This window comes from Stegastes partitus, unplaced genomic scaffold, assembly GCF_000690725.1.
Source record: "Stegastes partitus isolate 25-593 unplaced genomic scaffold, Stegastes_partitus-1.0.2 Scaffold1660, whole genome shotgun sequence".
In the NCBI taxonomy this organism is placed as follows: domain Eukaryota; kingdom Metazoa; phylum Chordata; class Actinopteri; family Pomacentridae; genus Stegastes; species Stegastes partitus.
In genome coordinates, this window is record NW_007579391.1 from 135040 (window position 1) to 158032 (window position 22993).

Sequence of the window (22993 nt, forward strand, 5' to 3'; positions counted from 1 at the left end):
TGCAGCTCCACCAGCTACAGCTAACGGTGTCTATGTGGCGTCTGACGGTGCCAGCGGGAGTTTTTTTTTTTAGAACTTTTCTAAAAATATCTGACCTATTAGAGAATCCAAGTAATGATAATTAGATTAAAGCTGCAAGTAGGTGAGACAGCTGAGGGGAAGCACCGAGTTACAGATGATTATCTGCAGGTTTGTCACCATAAGCAACAGCTGTCACGGTTTATATAAAAAATATCAGGCTGCAAGGTGGAGCAGTGGTTAGCATCGTTAGCCTCGCAGCCAGAAGGACGCCGGCTTACGTCCCAGTGAGGACACCCGGGATCTTTCTGCATAGAGTCTCCATGTTCTCCCCGTGCAGCGTGGGTTCTCTCCGGGTTCTTCCTCCCACAGTCCAGAAACATGCTGAGGTGAATTGGTGATTCTAAATTGTCCGTAGGTGTGAATGTGAGTGTGCTTGGTTGTCTGTCTCTAAGTGCAGCCCTGTGATAGACAGGCTAGCTTTAAATGTCCTGTAGAAGTAGTGCTGCAAATACACAGGTATGTTTTTCTTTCATTTTCAGAAAATTATTTCCAAAATAGACTTTCATGCAGAAGTCAAAGAACATCCTGAGTGGATCCTCATCAGGACACTAAGGAGGCCTTCGTCAGTCGATAATGGGACAATCACACACAGACACACACTGTGATCGCACAACTTTCTGAAGGAAGTAATCTCTGAAAAGGACTAAACCTGACTGGAACAGCGTTACCCAGCACATCCTGGGAAACTAATTCTGTAGTTATTTGTGACTGACTTCCCTGTAGTTTTTTATTATGATTATGATTATGATTATGATAATGATTATTATTATTATTGTTAAAGATGTACCATTATAAAGTTTCTCAAACGTACAAAACACAAACATGATGTTTCTTAAGCAAACCAGTCCAACTTTATTCATACAAAACAACCGTTTTTACACATGCATGCTGTCACTGAATCCATTATTTTTAGACTTTTACACAATTAAATGTTAGTAAATTATATACAGAAGCCATTCTCTTCCAGTTTTGCCTGCTCCTCCTGGCTTCATGGGCTCAGATTGGAGTGTACATGTGTCCATAGCTGCACTGCGTCTCTTGGTGGCGCTGCAGGTCCACCCTGCGCTGGAAGCTGTGCTGGCAGCGGGGGCAGCTGAACGGCCGGTAGCTGCTGTGCTTTCGGCTGTGGGTGATGAGGTTCGAGCTCTGGCTGAATCCTTTACCGCACACCTTGCACACGTGCGGTTTCTCACCTGTGGCCGGAGGAGTGGGGGGAAAAAAAAACAGTAGGGCAGGTTTTCAGATGAGGAGTTTCAGAGAACGTAGCTCGCGTAGCGTTGCGTTCGCTCACCTGTGTGTATGAAGGTGTGCTTCTTCATGTCTGACTTCTGGTGGAACCTCTTGCCGCAGTACTGGCAGGGGTAGGGCCGGGTGTCTGAGTGGATGAGGAGGTGCGTGGACAGAGTGGACGAGCGCTTGAAGGCCTTTCCGCAAACCTTACAGGCAAAGCTACGCTCCTGGATGCAAACACACACACATGCTGACTTGAGCTTGTGATAATGAGTCACTGGGAAAGCTGTAAATATTCCCACTGTGGGGTACCTTTGCTCTGCCATAGTTGCCAACCGCCCTGAAGCCGAAGCCCATGTGGGACACGTCTGTGGCCGTGGGGGATATTGTCAGCGGGACGGAGAGGCTGCTGTAAAGATGAGGCTGCAGGCCGCCTCCTGATCGCTGGACTTCTGAAAGAGACTGAGAGTAGCAGAGAATAGGCTCAGTCGCTCTGTGGGGAAGAGTTAAAGGAGAAGATGGTAGCACTGGAGACCGCTGTCAGTCCAATGGTGGAAGAAAAGTGTAAATATTAAAGTCCTGCATGAAAAATCTCACTTCAGTAAAAGTAGATAAGTATCAGCAGCCAAATGTAGCTAAACCCATAAGTCCTGGCCTTCTGACTGGTATATTATATTTATATCCATCCATCCATTATCTATACACCTTAATCCTCATTAGGGTCATGGGGGGCTGGAGTCTATCCCAGCTGACACCCTGGACATGTAGCCAGTCTATCACAGGGCTACACTTAGAGACAGACAACCAAGCACACTCACATTCACATCTACGGACAATTTAGAATCACCAATTAACCTCAACATGTTTCTGGACTGTGTGGGAGGAAGCCGGAGAACCCGGAGAGAACCCACACTGCACGGGGAGAACATGCAAACTTCATACAGAAAGATCCCGGGTGTCCTCACCGAGATGTGAACCGACGACCTTCTAGCTGTGAAGCAACGATGCTTGCACCTTGCAGCCCATAATCTAACTAATACAACCTAAATATTACTAAAGCATCAGTGTGTCAACAGCATGTTACTGTTGGTAGTTTAAAGCAGGTTTAAAACTACTTTCTATCCTGTTCAATATGCAGCAAATCAATCTAAAGGCTCCAAACGTGAAGTCAGAATAAAATAGAATGCTTTTTAAAATTTTATTGTCATCAGACACAAAGTACAACGAAATTAAAAGTTAAAACTTTCCTAAAGATAAATCTGGTTTCAGTTTGATTTTGGTGAGAGATTGCATCATTTGAGTTTTAATTGAAATGAAACCACATGAGATGTTTAGCAAGAAAAAAAAAACACTTACAAGAAGCAAAACAAATTTTAAATCACTGGTTTGATTTTAACAACACTTTCAAAACAAAATATCATCCATTGTGTTTAATTTTGACCTTTAACTAAAGCTGTTGGGTGAATGTAGTGGAGCAGAAAGTTCTGCATTTCCCTCTGATGTAGTTAAGCTCAGTACAAATATCCCTAAATTACGTTTAAACAGTGAGTAAATGTACTTCGTTACTTTCCATAACTAGTACAGGTAGCATAGCTTCACACAACCAGTCTGTCTGATCCGTCTGTAAGTAACACCTCACACTGTTGATCCACGCTGACGGTCGAAAACTAAAGCAGGACGTGTAGCAACGACAATTTTCAGATTTGTGCCAAACAGTTTGTTGGTTGGTGCAGAAACCGCCTGCAGCGATGTGCAAACTACACGTTGGCTTTCAGGGAAGTTCATTTTTTTCATCATCAGATACGACACATGCATTTTTAAAACACTTCATTTAACGCCGATGATTTCGGCACCACAGAGGCTGTTTTATCCTGCAACGTTTAGCATCAAGAAAGATTTTTTTTTTTTATTCTAATCTTTAGGTTAAAGCGAGTGAAGTTTATAAAAATCGTGCCCAAACAGTTCTATAGTAAGAACGCGTCGTTATTGAAGTGAATCAGGGATAAATCTCCCTCCTGCAATTAGTAGAGGCGAATTTTACACCTGATCCAGGAGGACGAAATTCAGAAAATTAGAATTTGTTGCAAAAAAAAAACACAAAACAGCTCACCGGCATTATTTCAACGAAAGCTTCACAATTTATATTTTCAGTAGTTTGCAACCAGTTTCCAAACAGACACATAACTGCTGGTACAAAAGCAAATTCTGTTGTCCAGTACTGTGCTTATTGATGAGCTTTTAATTTGGGCCGGGTTAAGGTTGGAGCCTGTTTCCAGTCTTTATGCGAAGCTGGACTCACTGGCTGCTGGCAATAGCTTGAGCCTTCTTTCCTAAAATGACAAACTAACACTAGAGAACTACTATTTGGTCGTACATCAGCTGGTATTATCTGGCAAAAACATGCCAAAGGTGCATCTGAGCTCATTAGGATCACATATTCCATCCAAGATTCTGCTTTTATAAATATTTTAGGACAAATACAACAAATTTTCAGTGCATGATGATCAGAATTCTTATCTGGTTTCTCTCTCAGCTGATAAGGACGGACACTGCGAGGCCTCCTACCTTCTCACAGAGCGGACATTCGCTGACGGGGGATTTCAGGTCGGTGTGTGACGTGTGGTTGACCAGCATGAAGACCAGTTTCTCCAGCTCTCGCTCCCTGTCGGACGCCTGGTGTCTGCCGGATGACCACGGCGACGCCATCGGAGGAGCTTCTTTTTTCTCCACAGGGGCTGCTGTAAAAAACACGAAATAGAAACGGATTTACTGAGAGAGAAAACAAATTCTCTCTCTTTTTTTTTTTTAGCAGCTTTGCTTTACTTGTGTGGCCTTTAGTATAGAAAATGAAGCTTCACTTTCTTACACAAAATTAATTCCTCAATAACTGAAGGCCTCTTCTTGTCATCACCAGTCTCTTATAGAAATCTGATCAGTGAGATCAACACTTTCATGCCATCGAAAGAGCACACATTGCACATTTAGTGTAATTTAAGTGGCACAAAATTTACAAAGTCCTCACATACCTGAAAGATCCTCTGTGTGGGCACTATGAGAGTGGACCCCAGCCCACGGTGAGGAGGCTTCAGACAGACCGTCTTTGACCCCCACCGAGGGGGACGCAGCATCTTTATGGTTCCTGCCGTCTTGCATCATCATCACAGGCTCCTCAGCGTCCGGTCTGGACCGATATCTGAAGCAGCCCTTGAACGGGCTGAGCGGATGAGCCCTTTTACTCCGGACGAGGAACGACCGCGGCATGTCAGAGGCTGAGAGAGAGCTGAAAAATCATGTGTTATGAGCCTGCAAGAGTCTGAAAAGACGAGTCTTTCATGTCGCTTGTAGAGCCTCGTGCACTCAGATGTGTCACACCTGTTGGTACGTGTTCAGTTACGCTGCCAAAGATTGAGGTTTCCTTCACAAATACAGCCCGCCACCTGCACAAATGTTTCAGGGCTTTCACTGAGGATAACCCCGATGTGGTAGCAGACATCTTCCAAACTGACACTGATACCGCTGTTTGTACTTCCATTTGAAATGCATATGTCATATTTAGACATTTAGAGAAAAAAAAAACAACAAAGCAGAGAGATTTTGAATTTAAATCTGTGATTTGCACATTAGTGAATTTAAACTTGTTCTAAATGTGTAATGCATTTACTACTTGGTCAAATATTTGGCAACTAATATGACAGCTGTGGGATTTTAACTTTATATGAGTTGCTAAGCAAAATAAGGAAGAGGAAAGCCTGAAAGAAAAACTAAACGAGACAACTCCAGAGCTCAACACTGCAGCCTAGTCCTCCCGAAACTTGATTCAAACATCTTCCAGTAAATCTTCATCTAGATTTTCTGTGTTATTACAATATTTATTTAACCTGGTGATTCTGTAAAATAACACCGTTCACAACCCACCTTTGCACAAAAGCTGCAATGTGCCCTAAAGTTGCATTTGTCATGTTGTAAGCACATTTAAAAATATCAAAAATGGCATAAATTAAACATAACTAGGACAACATAGCAAGAAAATCCCAGCCATAATTCCAGATCTTACCTCTTTAACGCACAGCTGAATGTCGAGAGTGTTTCTTGCGTCCTTGTTGCTCGCTACGTCCCCTTTTCTCTTTCTCACACCCATCGACTGATGACATGATGACACAAAGAGATTTGATTTGATTTTGAGAAGCTGCTGAGGATGTTTTTACTGGAAGTCCAGGAGGACAGAATTGTCCAAAAAAAGTTCACCAAAGTTACAAAAACTTTCAAACTATGATGTGAAAAAGAATAATGTTGAAAATAAGCATCCTTTTTTGTTCTCCAGGCAGTTTTGGGTTTTTCCCTTGTTGATACCTTTATTCCTACACGTAAAGTCTTGAACATATCTGCAGATATTTGGTCGTCTAGACTCTAAAGATTTGGGACATACAAAAAATTGTCATCACACCAAAGTCATGTTGAAACCTTGTCTACTGTAGGACCGATGTGTTTGTGTCACCATTAGACTCACAGCACAATGACTGTTCATGTGGGCGGACTCATAAATACACCGAGGCTCCTTTGGAAAGTTTGAATATCTCATCGTTCTCATGTGAACATGTGGACCTTTACTTTTAAGATGCCAGTTACACATGGCAGTATGTCTTCACAGTTCTTTGCATATGTGTGTGTGTATGTTCTTTATGTGGTATCCAGCCGTCCCACACAGTTCGAATGCGAGCAGGGGCAGATTTTCTCTCTCTTTTTTTATCACGCTTATTTTAAACACCGACATATCGCAGAGCTTAGAGCATGCAACAGCAGTGGGTACAGCTTTGTGCAATATAAATGTCAATGATTTAAACTGGTGTCACCTCTCAATATTGCATTACATCTCAGTTGCACAGAAGTGTTCTGTAAAAATAAAAAATAACAGCATAGATTTACTGAAGTAAAATTACAGGCACCACTTATGACTTCAAATCTTTTTTTCTTTTTTTTTAGAACTCCATCCATTATCTATACTCCGCTTAATCCGCTTAATTTCAGCTCGATCTGAATCCTACACGTTTGAGCACAATGCAAAGCTGCTATTCTTTATTGAGAACAATCATTTCCAAGGCCAGATGGAAAAGCAGCAGGACATTACAAAAAGTCAACATTCATTTAGTCTTGACTTTGTTGTAACACTGGTAGTCTCTATTATTCAAGACGTTACTATATGCAGATGACATGCTTCTTTAGCTAACAACCCCACAATGCTTACTGAATCAGGACCACAGCATGTAATAACCATAGGAGGTGTGTCAGAAAAGTTCCAGGACAAGTGTCACAAAAGATATATTTCAAGTCCAAACTACAAACTACAAGTCATCCCCCTGGAGTCTAACACACTTCTCCAGCCTTCTCTTCACGCCGCCATGCACTCCTGGAAGGATTCTTCCGGGATCCTCCTCAGCTCCGTCACTACAGCCATCTTGATGTCGTCCACGTCTTCTAAACGGGTCCCCTTGATGACTTCCTTGAGCTTGGGGAAGAGGAAACAACCCCACAGAGCCAGGTGGGGTGGGTAGGGAGGTTGCTCCAGCACGGTGATGTTCTTCTCAGCCAGGAACTGTCGGATGCTCAGGGCGTTGTGAGCAGGAGAGTTGTCATGGTGAAGCAGCCACGACTGGTCCTGCCACAACTCTCACCTCTTCTGAACGAAGCAAATGCAGCAGGATCTCTTTGTAGACGTGCTGATTGATCGTCTGAAGGGGAAAAACTCATAGTTTGTAGTTTGGGTTTGAAATCTATCTTTTGTGACACCAGTCCTTGAACTTTTCTGACACACCTTGTATATCTGGTTGCCTTATCAGTACTAGAGTTTTTAACCTCATGGTGGTTATTAGCAAAGTGGCAGCTGCTTGTTTTCAATTTAAAACTTAAGCTGAAAGTCATAGAAAATGATGTTTCGCTTTTACTACCTGGAGAAAAAGCAGCCATGAAAAGATTATGTGCAACATAAAGAAAAGAAAAACGGCTAAATTTCACCTGGTAAAGTAAATCATCCATCTAGATCATCAGCAAATACACAAATCACATTGTACAGTTTTTCTGACTCACATAAATTAAAAATACAAATATTCCATTAATACAAATCTGTTATCAAATAATTAAGCCTGAATCTGACCTCTGATTGAAATCAAATCATCAAGGGCCGCATGTAAACAGAAACCAACACTTCTTTCAGTGTGGCTGAATTCTTGCAGGCATCTCATTTGACTCCTGGTGTGAGCAGCACAAAACAGAGTTTGAGCTCTCTTTGAAATGCATGCAGACAGGCATGTCGGCACAGTGTGGTTGATGTGGTGGGGGGCTTGTAACCTTTTCCCAGGGGCTGTCAGGGAGAGCAGACGAGAGCGGCGCAGGGAGCCGAGACGGGCTGGTGGGTTCGGTGGGTTTCTGCCTCATTTGTTTTGGGGGGTTCAGGGGCTTCTTGTTCCCTCGGTGGTGGCAGAGAACTGCCTTTCTAGGAACCTGAAACCTGAGGAGGATGGGGGAACAAAAAGAGTGCGAATGTAGTCAGGAGCTAAGTTTGCTTTGTTTCAGATGTTCGTTTACAGTGTTGAGCTTTAAAATCTTACCGTTGTATGGAAAGGACGTAGGAGGAATATGATGGTGTAAATGGGACGTGAGATACCTGAAATGTTGATATTCATTAGTTAACAATACTGCTACCTTTCTGTTTTTAAATATGTACAAATACACAAAAAAACTCCTGTGAAAATCAAGTTTTTCTTGTCTTAGATGTATTGTGGATGAATCCAGAACTAGTTACTTTTCTCACTTGATCCATACCAGAGACTGTAAGTAATAATATCTTGACTTCTGCTGTTTAATTTGATCATTCTTTTCGAAATCTGTCTTATCAAAGTTTCCCAATTTAGTATAAGTGAAATAATGAATTTCTAGAGATGCAAGAAGGTGTGGCTAAGGGAGACACCTGGTTTAAATGGCTATAATTCATGTTTAAAGGAACGACAACAGCCTTTCTGTTTACATTGTGTTGCAGGACCCAACAGCTAGCCAGCCCTCGAAGGTCGAAGGATGGAAGGTTTGTTATGTTAGCCTGTCAAAACCTGCACAGTCGTTTTTCAGGGTTGCTTAGAAGTACCTACTCTGAGGTTGGTACTCGTTTCCCCCGTTTTGTCTCAACCAAAACCAGTCCTGTAAGTGGTTCTACAAGGCTGGTTTGAAGACCCACAAAGGTTCAGGCTCCCCTGAAACAGCTTTAAATCACTCTAATTGCTCTCCAGCAGCAGGTAGCTGTTCTTTACATTCATCACCAAACAGCTGGCAGCGAGCTGTTGAACAGACCAGATCATTTTACAACTACAGATTTCCCTCTGCAGTTGGTGGAGCCCAAAAACAGAGATAAAAGTGTGATAAAGATGGGACATACATTCACCACACGGACAGTTTGTTGTTGGAACAATAGTCCTCAAAAACCCATGGAAAACATTAGGTTGATACTTGAAGAAGAAGAAAAAAGATAGAAAACAAAAACAAATGCTACACTTGAGTGAAAAGAAATGTCAATAAACAGTGTTAGCTTAGTTCTTACCAGCGGTGGACCATCAGGACCAGCAAGGCCTTCTCCGCTGGCCTAAACTACATCAGAATCACTGACTTACATTTTAAAATTTTACCATTAATATTTTATTCCCAAAAGTCTATTCTCTTCATTTCATCGTGTCTCTGGGCTGTGGTGCTTCCAGCAGTTTATGTTTACATTAGAGCTTTTTTTTTAATCCAATCATATTTCATCCATCATGTGTTGCCAGGGTCACAGATATCTGCCCCGAGGCCTTCAGAATAAAAAGTGCAGGCGCCTGGAGCTGAAAAAGCATTGTAATGAAACTATCGCTTTAACCAATCAGATTGAGAGTTAATGGTCCCTACGATGACATCAGCACCTTCACGTCCTCTGATTGGATGGTCAGAGAGCTGAGCCAAAGCTAGCAATTTGTGTCTATAGTGACCTGCACAAGCTAAAACTTTATATAAAAGTATGAATAGTGATAAATAGTGAATTAAAACTTATACCAGAAACCCGACTGGATAGACCCAACTGTCAGCATCAGCCTCCATGGAGATAGAACAGGACTTACTGTTGGGAGGGAAACGCACGGATTAGCTGCTCAACAGAGTGATTGAACTCATGAGGAAAGAAAGGAGGATGGATTTTGTATTCAAATAATCACAGGTTTTGTTGAGTAAAATGAATTATATCCAGTTAATACTGATGCTCCTGCTAGATGTGACGTTTGTGGTGCAGCTGTAATGGAGACTTGCTTTTGGGTTTCTTGCTTTAGTGATGGCATTCATTCTCGCTATGTGACATACCTGTCCGAGGTGCAACGTCCTGTAATGCTGCCTTTCTGCAATACCTTCAAAGAAATGTATAATTCAAGACAAGTTAGCAACAAAGCAGGTGTTGTCTTCAGATGTTTGTATGAACCCGTCCGTGTGCTCTCTCAATAGGCCAGTGTGGAGAGCACACTGTGTGATAACACAGGCATCAAACGAGTCAGTGATCACAGAAAGAGAAACATCACATCATAAAGCAGCTTCACGCTCAGACCACAGATTCAGCTTCATGGTGTTTATCTGTTTAGCTGCTGTGGCTGGTGGCTCGCGGTGGTTTCAGTCAGGGGATCTGACAAGAAAAAGCGCAGTGCCACTTTCTCACGCCAGCTACTTCTTCTTGTGTCTCTCGTTTACCCCCACCCACCCATTATACACTCATTTCTTTACAACTTTCTCTCACTTTTGTAGGCAAAAGAGCAAAGGTTACGGACAGGGCAGGACTTTCTGTGAACTATTGGGCGAGGGAAAGGACACCAAAAAAAGTCTAAGAGGCTGGTGAGATAATGAAGTCAGTGTTAGAAACCTGCGATGGTGCTACATGTGTTGGGTAAGACCTTCACTAAAGCGACTGATACAAGAGACGACAGAAAAAATAAGAATTGCTTTGTAGTTTTTGATGGGTGAACACTAAATCTATATTTATTACAGCCATGGGAACCGTGGACTGTACCTTCTCTCAATATTGCACCATATTACAGAGTCATGTACAAAAGCCACAACACCGTCAGCGAGGCCTGTGCCACCCACTGAACAGGAAACAAGTATTTTGCTGAGGTAATTTTCCTTCTTTGTTACGGCTTATCACATCCTCCTACTTCTTTTGAATCAAATGCTGTCAGATTTAAAACTAAACAGATTCGAAACGAAGCTAGATTAAAACCAAATTGCCGTGTTTACTAATTTCTAAGAAACTACTGAGGCAAAAGGGTTTAGAGGCAGATGACTCAGTTTCACATTCTTGCCTGCAAGATTCCTTTACGCTGCGGCTAAACATCTGTCACAGCACCATAAAAGGAGGACGATGACAGCGATGGCGATATTGATGGAGACAACTTCACAAATTCAGCCAAGAAGTGGGCATTTCCACTCCCACGCATGCAGCTAACTGAGATTTGTGTCACTTTGACAATGCAGGGTTACAGAAAGGTAAGGGGGTGTGAGAACTCTAGAATTTGACGGTACCCAAGGCAGCTTCTGCCTACTTCTGACAGACATGTGGCGTCAGTCAAAGTCTGTCACCACAAGCCTACATTGTGACTAAATGCATGGGTATACGTCATGTAATAACACACTGTCATGGTCGTATCAATCTTGATGTTATCAGTGATGTTCTTATTTAGGATGACAGCAGCACAATGACACTCTAGAGCTATGCTAGCAGAGCTGTATGTAAAATAATGGAAGAACCCAGGTTTTGGAGATCAGTGTGGTGACGCCAGCCATCATCATCTTGACTGACATCGCCTGACCCTTTCTAACTCCTGTCACGTTCCATTTAGGTGGAGATGAAGTGGGTGATGCAACCGTCCCTGGGCCATGGATTGTCCTAAGACAGTCCCCTCAAAGCGGCCACGCCCTCAAATAAGCCTCAATTTCATTCAAACAGGAGAGCACTTAAGTATATTTCCTTGCAGTTTTCATGAACCGCCAAATTACCTGTGAAGACCCAAAATGTCTTTGACGCCAGGCTGTAAACATGTTTATTTGTGCTGTAAAGTTGGACATTTTGACATTTGGGCTCCCATGTGGATTGACCTCAATTTCAAAGTCAGCCTCAAGTGGCCATTTGAAGAACTGCAGTTTGTGGCGCTTCTGCATTGGCATCATTTCTGAGCTAAAGAGGTCACTGCAGATCAAAACAATCTATGCTAGCCAGCCAGCAGCTGCTTAGTTTAGGGCTGGAATTAAAACAGCCTAGCTCTGTTTGAACTGGCCCAACAGCACCTCCAAAGCCCAGTAATGTGTTTAATCTCTACAAACATGGGAGTGTAATTCACATCTGTGGTTGTGTGTGTTCATTGCGTTGTTGCCTTACATTTCATCTTCACGTTGATGTTGTACCAATCTCTCCTCCAACATCCTTTCTTAAAATCTTTGCACATTTATTCACAGCCAGACGTGCTTCTAATAAGCTTAATAACTCGATTTATTCCGGGCTTCAGTCAGCGTTTTTGCTAAATCTTATCGATTGTATAAGCTGGAGAGGCATTCATTTGATGGGTGTGTGAGGTCTGAGCTGCTAGCTTGTGATTGAATGTTTTAGCCTATATATATATTCTGCAGCAATCTTGTGATGTTTTCTCATCGCATGGACGTGTGAATCCTTTCACAAAACACGACCCCACCCAAAACATCCCTGCCTCTGGGCACACTGAGTGTTTTCTGACGAGAAGGTGTGAAGCCGCAGGCCCCTTCGCAGCACATCTCTGAAACCGAGGGTGTCGGTAGGTTATCGGCCTGTGTAATGTCGATCTTGCCACGCTGCAGCCCTGCTTTCTAATTTTAGCCATGTTTCCCTGAAAGAGATGCAAAAACACCAGTCAAATATGTTTTTTTACTTTCCTCTTTATATTAAAAAAAAAATGTTACAAGAAGAGAAAGAAAAAATTCCCACGTGCATGTCATAAATAAAAGATATGAAGCTCTACGTGATGACTTCTGCTCAGATATGACCTTGTTTGCCAGAGTTATACGTGACCCCTGCAGAAGTTGTGAAGGAATTGTTCACTCTCTTGCTGAGAGTTAGACAAGAATATTGATGCCACTCCTATTTCTGTTGTTTTGAGCTCCTGCCATGATGCTTTCACCGAGAAGTATTTGCAGCATGTCACCCTTAAAACGACAATTTAAGATAATTCGTACACATTTGTGTACAAATTATATAAAATATTGTCTTACTTACTTCCTACTGAACGCTCCGCCCGATTTTAGCACTGCATAGCTCTCCTACAACCCTGAATATTTCCTACTAAATATAAAGACAGTGTTTATATCACTTAATTGTAAATAACTCACTTTCACATGTAACAACTGAGGTCGATACGCTCTGCTAAAATCAATTTTTAATGGCATGGGCACATCAAGGCTGTTACTCAACGCCCGTTTTTTTAAAATATGAAAAACACCCCATTTATATATATGTTTATAAATTAGCTTTCTGTCTCATCGTGTGTTGAATGGCAAACTTAGCTGGACTTTGTGCCATGAGCTGACCTGTCAGGGCATCCGCTTAGCACGCAAAGCAGCCACGCCCTTAGTTATTGCAGAACTTCAACAGGTGAGTTGTATAAAAAACTGCACAGTTGTTGAGAATGTGGAAGTTTTAGAGACCAAAACCACTTCTTGCATGAGGTTGTCAACATGTTTATTGTGAAGTTGGACATTCTAACATGTGGACTGACTCACTGTTGGAGCCTCAAGTAGCCATTAGAGGAACTGCAGTGTTTTTGGGCATTTCTATATCCCTCCATCCATCCATTCATCATCTCTACACCTTAATCCTCACTAGGATCATGGGGGGCTGGAGTCTATCCCAGCTGACTCAGGGTGAAGGCAGGTTCACCTGGACAGGTAACCAGTCTATCACAGGGCTACACTTAGAGACAGACAACCAAGCACACTCACATTCACACCTACGGACAATTTAGAATCACCAATTAACCTCAACATGTTTTTGTGGGAGGAAGCCAGAGAACCTGGAGAGAACCCACGCTGCACGGGGAGAACATGGAGACTCCACACAGAAAGATCCTAGGTGTCCTCACCGGGATGTGAACCGGTGACCTTCTTGCTGCGAGGCAACGATGATAACCAATGAGCCACCTCTATATTCGCTTCACTTTTCAGCCCCAGAGGTTGCTGCTTGGTGTGATGTAGACATCACTAAACTTTTATTTTCCAACCAATTTTAGCCCAATTTTAGTCTTAGCAGCTATGTACCATTTAGACGTCTAAACACAAACTTACCCAGTGGGTGTGGTTTATGTATGCTAGTATGTCATAAGCTCGTGGAATGGCTCTGCTCAGATTAAAATATTGAATAATAGTTGGAATAGAAAGGCTGGAAGGGCATAAAACAGCCGCACAAGAGAACTGATTGCAGCCAGATTGCCAGTGCAACACGACACCTTAACACCTATTAACAGCAGGTTTCCTCTGATGTTAGATTGAGCCAGAGATCAGGAATCTGGTACATTATGTAGTGACACTGACTGTGTGGTGGATGTTGCTGATATGTTTATCTAAAGAGCCGTTGTTGTCCCTCACAGTTACACACTTTATAACATTTTGCTGTGTGGCGTCACTAAATGTCAGTTGCACTCATACGTACGGTTTTACACCACTGCTGCAACTTCCACACGACTTTTTCTTCTGTGCTCGCTAAAACCCAATGCTCCACACACCACACACACATACACACCACACACACATATTTTTCACACTTGTTCATACAGCACAGACACACAGCAAACACACACACACCAGCTGTGTGGAGTAGATCTTGTTGTGGTTCATTGTCAGTTTGAGTTTTTGCTCCAGATTCTTTGTGGCCTAAATGCAAAGGAAGACGCATGTAGTACGACCTCCCCCCACGTGCACACACACGAACAGACACAAACACTCAACATGGTCAGTTTAGTCACTTTGATCATCAAGGTTCTGTAACCTTTAGGCTCTTTAGAAACAACACTGGTGTCTCTATCTGATTACTACCAATGTGAGTGTAGCAGACACAGATCATTTTGGGGCATCAGGCCTACAGCGAGCAGCTGGAACTGGATTAAACCTGTGGAGGCAAATACTGCCGTGTGCTTCCCAGTACAACAACTTTAGCAGCCTCTGCTGGATAATACTGGTACATACGAACCTCGACATATGCTCATAAACCAGCACTTCTGCATGAACGGAACAAATTAAGAAGGGATTCACATGTGGAAAAAGTGCATCAATTCTGAAATCTATCTGTTACAGAGTGTGTGTCACATTACAGGAGTTATAGTTGTGTGTAGCAACCATCATCTCTAATTTATATTATTTGATGTCAGTCAGTTTATGCAAAAACACATTAATACGAAAAATAATAATAAAGAGGGTTATTGATGCGTCTGAGTTCTGTCATTTTTTTTATATTCCATTTATTTTTTGTACCTGCAAGGCCACAGTGTTCACATGAAGGGTCTGTATCTGGAAGCATTTTGTTGCGCTTTTGTTCAGACCAATACTTCAATGATGTTTCATCTTGAATTTTAGAAGTAAAGAGTTGTGAATCTGTTCCTGCTGCTGCTCCTCTGCACTCTCTGTGGTCACAGTAGGTGGGTGTAGACAGTATTAGTAGTTTTCGTACATGTCAGTTAAGATAGTTTCTCATAAATGTTTGATATACCTCCTTTGTTGTGATGATCTCACGTAACAATTGATTCCATTTAATACTGGTTTGGGGAGTTAGGAGATGATAAATTATCTTTTTTGAAAAATTACTGCACCTGCAAAACATTTCTTAAAATGAGACAGAAATATGTTGTTATTTTGTTTTTTGTTCAATTATTTATTTTATTTTATTTTATGTTATGTTATTTTATTTTATGTTATTTTTTTTTTTTTTAATCACATTTAATTTTTTATTTTATTTCAATTTATTTTTTATTTTTTTAAATTTTATTTTATTTTATTTTATTTTATTTTATTTTATTCACCTGCTCACCGAAAATCCATAAAGTCTTCACCTTACTGTGTGAAGTTATGAGATGACATATGTTGTGAACTGGCATCATATAAATAAAACTGAATTGAATTGAACTGAATTGAATTGCAAGCATAGAGATACTTTAGCAATCAAGATATCAATTAATATATAAATTAATTTTTGCAAGCCAAACAGCAACAGTTTCAACCAAACACTTCTGATCCATTTTTTTTTTACCCCAATTTTTTTTTTTTTTTTTTTACCCCAAAACTGTTTGACACAACTTTCACAACTTTTTTTTGAGTAAGTGAATAGAAATCTATGTTTATACTGTCAAATAGTTTGACGTTTTCCACTTAACAAGCTCCATTTGATGCTAATTTACACTGTTGTGTCACAACATATCAGATGGGAAACGTATACTTATTGCTCCATCTTATTTATATAAGGATTTACTTTATTTGTGTCTCTGCTTTAATCCATATTTAATTTTACTTAATAATCCCTGATTTGCTTGTAAAATGGGACGAAAGTGATTTAAACTGAACTCCAGCGAGGCTGTTGAAGTATTTTCATGTTGGATATTTTCTGTAAGGAAACATGAAAATAGATTTGTGCACGACTTAATCCTCTTTTCCTCTGATTAGTTCTGAAGGAGTTAAAGGGTGCAGCAAAACCCCCTCCCAGTAGGTCTTGAACGGGCCTCTAGTGCTGAATTAGATTTTTCAACCACATCCTCCGCTGCCATGGCAACCCTTGAAAAGCTGCGTGTCGGCCAGCTCAGGAGGAGTTTGTCGTAAGTTTTTCAGGAGTTTTTCAGTGCGGAACCGGACAACACCGGCCTGTGAGGCGGCTGAGGGCTGATCTGGAGAGAGAGAGACGAGCAGGAGAACAAGTTCTTCATCCAGGTAGGTGAACGCTGATCCAGGGCTGCAAAAATAACGTTGATTGTTCCGTATTTCTGCCAAGATTTAGACAATAGAAGTATTGTTGTTCTTAATCAGTTTATTCTGAATGTGCAAACACTGATCAGCATTACTTGTCCAACTGACCTTGATCTGAGCGCTAAAAAAAACTTCATGCCAGTTTTCTGATTGCTGCTAAACGCTGTTAAACTTTTCCCTGTAATATGCCCACTTTAGAATAAACTCTATGGAATCGTAAAAACACCAACAAAAAATTAAATATCAGAGTTAAAGTTTCATTTAATTGGAGCCTGATCCTCAAAAACTCTGCTGACGTGTTTTATGGGGACATTGTTGGTATGATTTGGTCGTCTTTGCTTGGTAACATAAGCATAGCAACCCCACATGTTGCTTAACCCTGACTGGGATGGAAAAAAAAAAAACATGACAACACTTTTTTTTCAATCTGTGGCAAGACAAAGCAAACAAAATCCAGAAATGTCCCACGTGAAATGTGCAAAAATCCTCTAACTCCTGCTGGAAATAGTGTGTTTGTGGAGGATCGTAAAGTTCATAGTGAGAAACAGACAAAAGAAATACTACGTCAGGCCTTTAAAACAGCATGAATCTCATTCTGTGACTTGTATGGATCTTACTTTAGTGTAGTTCAGTTCTTTATTTCACCTACTAGGTCACATATTTTGACATCTGTTTGCAGAAGTGGTGACCATGAACTATTATGTCCAGTCACTGCCAATATTTGATCAGTGCATCAGTATTTTTTCCTCATTTTCTAATTTTGTTATATTCCAGTTTTCCTTACAGGCTCCAGAGGGACGCTATGTTTTCACTGTCAGAGTTGGCGCCCCTGAATCAGCATCAGAGCCAGTCTAAACTGCTGAAGCCCTGGTGGGAGGTCTTCATGGACTACCTGGTGGTCCTGATGCTGATGACGTCTGTCCTGGCTTGTACTGAGCAGCTCTCCAGGGACAGAGTTGTGTGCGTTGCCTCGGATCCACCCGTCACCGCAAACACAAGTCATCGCAATCTCAACGTGGCGCCGACTCCGTCGTCAAAGCCTCCCACGGACATTCCCCTCAACATCAGTCCAAATCTTCAACCTACAGCTCGGGGCCGACGCACACATCTGGTCTACCAGCAATACGTTTACATTAGCCAGGTACAGTAATACCTGCAGCACGGCAGGTTAAAGCTACAAAATATTGTCTGTATAGGCTCGTTAAAGGCTTTTATGCTGGAATATGGAGTCAACTAGTGCTGGTGACTCAAAAACATGGATAACAAACCAAAGGAACCAACTCTGTACGCTTGCAGGGTGGGACTTTGTGTATTCTCCTTCAGAATTGGTTTCTGGTTCGAAAATGTGTGGCTAAAGAAATCCAGCGTTACAAGTATCTTGCATAAAGTGGTTTTATAATGTTTAAATAAGGTGGAAGGTGAGCTAGCGTGCTTGAGCTGCAACAAACAGGGAGAGGTGCATGAAGAGAGAGTTGGGAACTGAATCGAGGCAACAGCGTTGAGGTGCATTAAATCCTTTTATAGGTAGGATGGGGGGATTTTTATACAAATAAAACCTGAATATGTAACTTTGACACACAGAGATGAGTTTCTAGGAGTTTGTCAGTGACCAGAGAGGGACTTTAAAGAAGCTGCAATCAATGTTTTTGGTTCATGTGATTACTTCTATGCAAAAGGAACCATTCATATGGATAAACCAATAACCAATAAAAGCGAGTCAATCTCCACTGACCAATATGTTAAAAAGTTTAACTTTACAGCAGAAAGAAATATATTTACAAGCTGGTGCAAAAAGCAGTTTAGGTCTCTATAACTATGTTAACTGTGAGTTACAGTGAGTTTGTATATGACGTATACCATGTATGTGTATTATGGCTTAAAGTTCTAACTATTTAAACGTATGGCCGCTTTGATTGACAGATGAATGCTGTCATGCTCCACACTCATTTTTGGATTAGCTGTGAGTTAGAAGGATTCACACTTAAAACCGCTCTGTAGAAAAACTTTTGGTGACATCAGGAGGGTTTGTCCATCTTCACATACAGTCAATGGAATAAACCCACACAGATTCTTACCACCCACTCTCCTCACATCTGTAGAGTTTCACAGTGACTTTAATCTGACCGTTTTGGTTTTCTGACACGCAATGTTGTGGTTGACACTCACAACTCTCACAGCGTTAAGCCCTAATGGTGCTGCAGTAAACAGGAGACAGATGAAGCTATCTACATTTAGCAGATAACGAGCTACTTGCTTGTTGATTAAACCGGAGTAAAGGAGAGTTAATATGAGACTATAACTGGTTGCACAGAAATGTGACCCCCAAATAAAACCTAATGTGTATCCACTGGGTCAGTAAATGTCATTTATAAACATGCAACTGGTTTATTAAAGTTGTGTTCATGGCTTCTTTCTGCTGCCCCCTTGTGGCCAGAAAACAATTCCTGCCTCTTTGTCTCTCTAGGTGTGCTACCATGAAGCTTTGCCTTTGTGCTCCCGCTTCTTCCCCTACATGGCCCTGCTGCAGTCTCTGGTGCTGGTGGCCAGCGGCTCCTTCTGGCTCCACTTCCCTCACACGTCTTCACGCATCGAGCAGTTCCTGGCCATCTTGGCAAAGTGCTGCGAGTCGCCCTGGACGTCTCAGGCCTTGTCCAACGCCGCCCGCCAGGAAAACATCCAAGAGAGGAAAGACGAGGAGAGACGACCACACCAGTTTCTCCCCTCCTCATACTCCTCTTCGCCCTCGGTGACCCGCACAAGGCGCTCGAGCATAGACTCGGGCACAGACAGCCCTCTTCTGAAGAGGTCGGACAGCGCGTCCTTTGCTACGCCTCCATCTCCTTGCCCTTCCACTGTTTCCTGTAACTCCACCGTGTCTTCTGTATCTCTTGACTCCCGAGTCCACCTTCCTTCCTCCAAGCCCTCAGTCCTGGCTGACAGTCCCAGGCAGGTAATCAGTCTGGATAAAAGTGATGGAGAGCAGGCCAGGGCGCTGTTTGAACGGGTCAGGAAATTTAGGTCCCACTGCGAAAGCTCATCTGTCATTTATAAGGTAGGAGATCACCGCTGTAAATATTACTTCTGGATGCTCAGACCTTTAGCCTTCCATGTTTCATTTAGCCTTTTTGATACTTCAACATGTTAGAATACAGCTGTGTGGTTTTATTTTACGACAAAACGTAATGTCTGTTGTTCATTTTACCCCCTTTTGTCATTTCAGGTCTACTTGGCTCAGACAATATTCAAACTGCTGATGGGAACGCTGATCGTCAGCTACACCATCCCTCTCCTCAGCTCCTTCTCCTTCAGCCACACCTGTCACCCCGAGGAGCAGCTCCTGGTGGGCTACGCTACCTTCGAGTGCATCCACGTGCTCTCGTCGCTTCTACGCAAGCTGCTGGTGGCCTACCTGACCCTGCTGGGCCTGTATGGTCTGCTTAACTTTTACACCCTCTGCTGGATTTTACACAGGTCAGCGCTCATTGCAAGCGAATGAAAACATTACTACCAAGCATGCCGATTGCAATAATTGGGATCTGCATTGCTGCGATGAGTAGTCACATCTGTGCACATGCTGTGGCATAACTACATCATATGTTCAGCACACAAGTGTAAAACCAAGCATGGTAACTTAGATACGTCCTTGATGTGTTTACAGTTTGTTGCACTGCACCCAAGTGGCCAAAATGTGCATTAAAGGACCTTTAATTGTTATAAAAGGATGATTCCATCCATTATCGATACACTGCTTAATCCTCACGGTGAAGGTAGGGGACACTTAGAGACAGACAACCAAGCACACTCACATTCACACCTATGGACAATTTACAATCACCAATTAACCTCAGCATATTTTTTGTACTGTGGGAGGAATCCAGAGAACCCAGAGAGAACCCACACTGCACGGGGAGAACATGCAAACTCCACGCAGAAAGATCCCAGGTGTCCTAACTGGGACACAAACCGGGGATCTTTGCAAACCACGGAGCCACCTTGCAGCCCTATAAAATGACCATTTTAACATATTTTCATGTTTTAATACATTTACTGCAAACCTCAACTTTACATTAGAGTTCTTGCTATATAAAATTTAACTTCATACTTGTGTAAAATTTAAGCAAATTGCTGAATATATACAAAAACAAAAAACATACACAATGCAAAATGCACTGTTAAATAGAGACTGAGACACTGCAGGTTTTGATTGGCTTATTGAGGTATTATTTGTCACAACAGCCACAAGATTAACTCGTCTAAATGTAAAATGTACTTTTGAGGTCTTACATGCAGGCTTCGCAGGCTTAAACTATTCAACAAAAGAATGCCTGTGAGGTGGAGCTTAGCAGAGGCCCGATAATAGGATTAGAGTGTAATGCTGTGTTTTGGGTAAACTGTATATTCAGAGTGATATATTTCTCATCTCTTCTTGTTTTCCAGCTCTCTGCGTCAGTATTCCTTCCACTCACTGAAGGATCTGTGCTCCCTCAGAGACGTTCCCGACCTGAGGAACGACCTGGCCTTTCTCATACACATGCTGGACCAGTACGACCCTTTGCTGGCCCAGCGTCTCTCCGTGTTCCTGTCCCCTGTCAGCGAGAGCCGGCTGCTGGAGGAAAGCTTGGAGAGGCGCTGGGGGGAGGAGAAGCTGCACGCCATGACGGCGGTGGATGCGGACGGCTGCTCCCGACTGCAGCTGGTGGCCCTTCCTCGCCTCCCTCCGGCCCTCTTCACCCTCAGCCAGCTTCAGGTCCTCAAACTGGAGCTCATCACAGACGCCAGGTTTACTGCACAAGTGGCCAACATGACGTCGCTCAGGTGAGTTGCAATCATTCATACTCTTTATTATGCACATTCACTTGCTTACTTACCTCTGCTGGTTCTTCCACCAACAGGGAGCTCCACCTCTACCACTGCACTGCGGCTGTGGACCCCAGCGCACTTGCTGTCCTCCAGGAACGTCTGGAGGTCCTCCATCTCACCTTCACTCATGCGTCAGAGATCCCCAGCTGGGTCTTCTCCCTCCGCAGCCTGCACGAGCTCCACCTCTCTGGCCGATTGAGCAGTGAAGGCGGGGTGGGCCGAAGCTGGGCACTGGGGAGCCTGCGCCAGCTACGTCACCTCCGCGTGCTGGTGATTCGAGGCATGTTACAGCGGATCCCTGGCGAGCTGTATGAGGTGGCCGGCAGTCTGGTGAGGCTGGAGGTCTACAATGAAGGCACCAGGCTGCTTGTACTGACAGGCCTGAAGCGGGTGGTTGACCTGACAGAGCTCCATCTGCAGGACTGCCAGCTGGAGCGTTTGCCCTCCGCCCTGCTCGCTCTGACCAACCTGCACACGCTCAACCTGCAGCACAACAACCTGAGAACTCTGGAGGAACTGCTGAGTCTGGCTCATCTGCGGCGCCTTTCTTGCCTCAGACTTGCTTATAACCGTGTTCTGGCCCTGCCGGCTAGCGTCGGGGTGCTTCGAGGCCTGGAGCTCCTGGATCTGTCCAACAACCAGCTACAGAGCCTTCCCCCGGCACTCTTCACTCTCCGCTGCCTTCGTAGGCTCCTGCTGGCTGGCAACCTGCTGGAGGAGCTGCCCGCTGATGTAAAGGCCCTGAAGCTGCTGTCAGAGCTGGACCTCAGTGGGAACAGGTTAGAGAGCCTGCCCGCTGAGCTCTTCAGCAACTGTTTGGAGCTGCGCACCCTGAACGTGGCTCACAACTCACTCAGTGTACTGCCCAGGGGGATTGCAGCCTTGAGTCAGCTGTGCAGGTTGGACCTGCGCAGCAACAGTCTGGAAGAACTGCCGGCTGAGCTGGGCTGCTGCTCGGGGCTGCCTGGTGGGGGTCTCCTGGTGGAAAACTGGCTCTTTCTGTCTTTGCCTCCACATGTTAGAGACTTCCTGAGCCATTCTTGTGCCCCCACTGGTGCATACTCAGAGAGTCATTCCAGGCCAGAGTCGGACAGTTTCCCATACTTCTCTCCTACACAGTGGAGCTTCTTTTCTGCTCTGGAGTCACAGATTTAAATCCAATGACTCTCCGACTGCTCACAGTTATGCAGTGTTCTGCTACATAGGTTTGCTTCTATGCTGATATGGTTTTCTACTTTTTAATGCTTTTGCAATGCTTTTGTGAACTTCTTCATAAGCCAGTTCTTTGAAATGTGCCTTTTCTGGTTGTCTTTTAATTTTCAGACCACGTGAGTGTCCAACCAATGGACCACTTTGCATGGCATTAAAGTCCTTGTTACGGAGACTGTTATACGTACCCTGAATGTTTTGCTATTCCCATAATGCACAGGGAAAGAGATGAGGAGACTTAGGGAAAAGAGAATTAGCAATAGCTGCAAATTGTCTTTGCAGCACATCAGGTTTATGCTTTGATTTGGAACTACATGTTGAACTGCATTATTCATATCACATAAAAAACGAACTAATCTGTCTGCTTGAATGAATCAATGATGGCCAATGGAAAATAATTCTTCATCTAAGCATCCACAAGTGCAATGTGTCAGTTTCTTTCCATGGTTGTGTCTGACTATATTACATTAAAAAGAGGTTTATGTTGTTTTATAACAGAGTATGTGTTATTAATACAGAAACTATTGCAGTGAATTGACCCATATAAATATCAATCTGAATACCCTTGTTGATGACCTCTAAAGAAATATATGAATAT

At 43.0% G+C, this 22993-nt stretch overlaps 2 protein-coding genes across 2 annotated transcripts; one reads left to right on the plus strand and one right to left on the minus strand.

The window, feature by feature from the left end:
- Positions 1 to 909: 909 nt before the first annotated feature.
- LOC103371867 (zinc finger protein Gfi-1b) lies at positions 910 to 18598 on the minus strand. Its single transcript, XM_008301335.1, has 7 exons — positions 18594 to 18598; positions 5366 to 5407; positions 4338 to 4591; positions 3877 to 4049; positions 1624 to 1773; positions 1373 to 1538; positions 910 to 1274 (listed from the first exon to the last, which is right to left on the minus strand). The coding sequence occupies exons 3-7, from the start codon at positions 4570 to 4572 to the stop codon at positions 1078 to 1080; spliced, it is 921 nt and encodes a 306-aa protein (XP_008299557.1). The 5' UTR covers positions 4573 to 4591; positions 5366 to 5407; positions 18594 to 18598; the 3' UTR covers positions 910 to 1077.
- Positions 17129 to 22341, plus strand: LOC103371866 (leucine-rich repeat-containing protein 8D). The gene is made up of 5 exons (XM_008301333.1): positions 17129 to 17467; positions 18791 to 19378; positions 19547 to 19797; positions 20764 to 21141; positions 21219 to 22341. The coding sequence occupies exons 1-5, from the start codon at positions 17129 to 17131 to the stop codon at positions 22339 to 22341; spliced, it is 2679 nt and encodes an 892-aa protein (XP_008299555.1).
- The last annotated feature ends 652 nt before the right edge of the window (positions 22342 to 22993 follow it).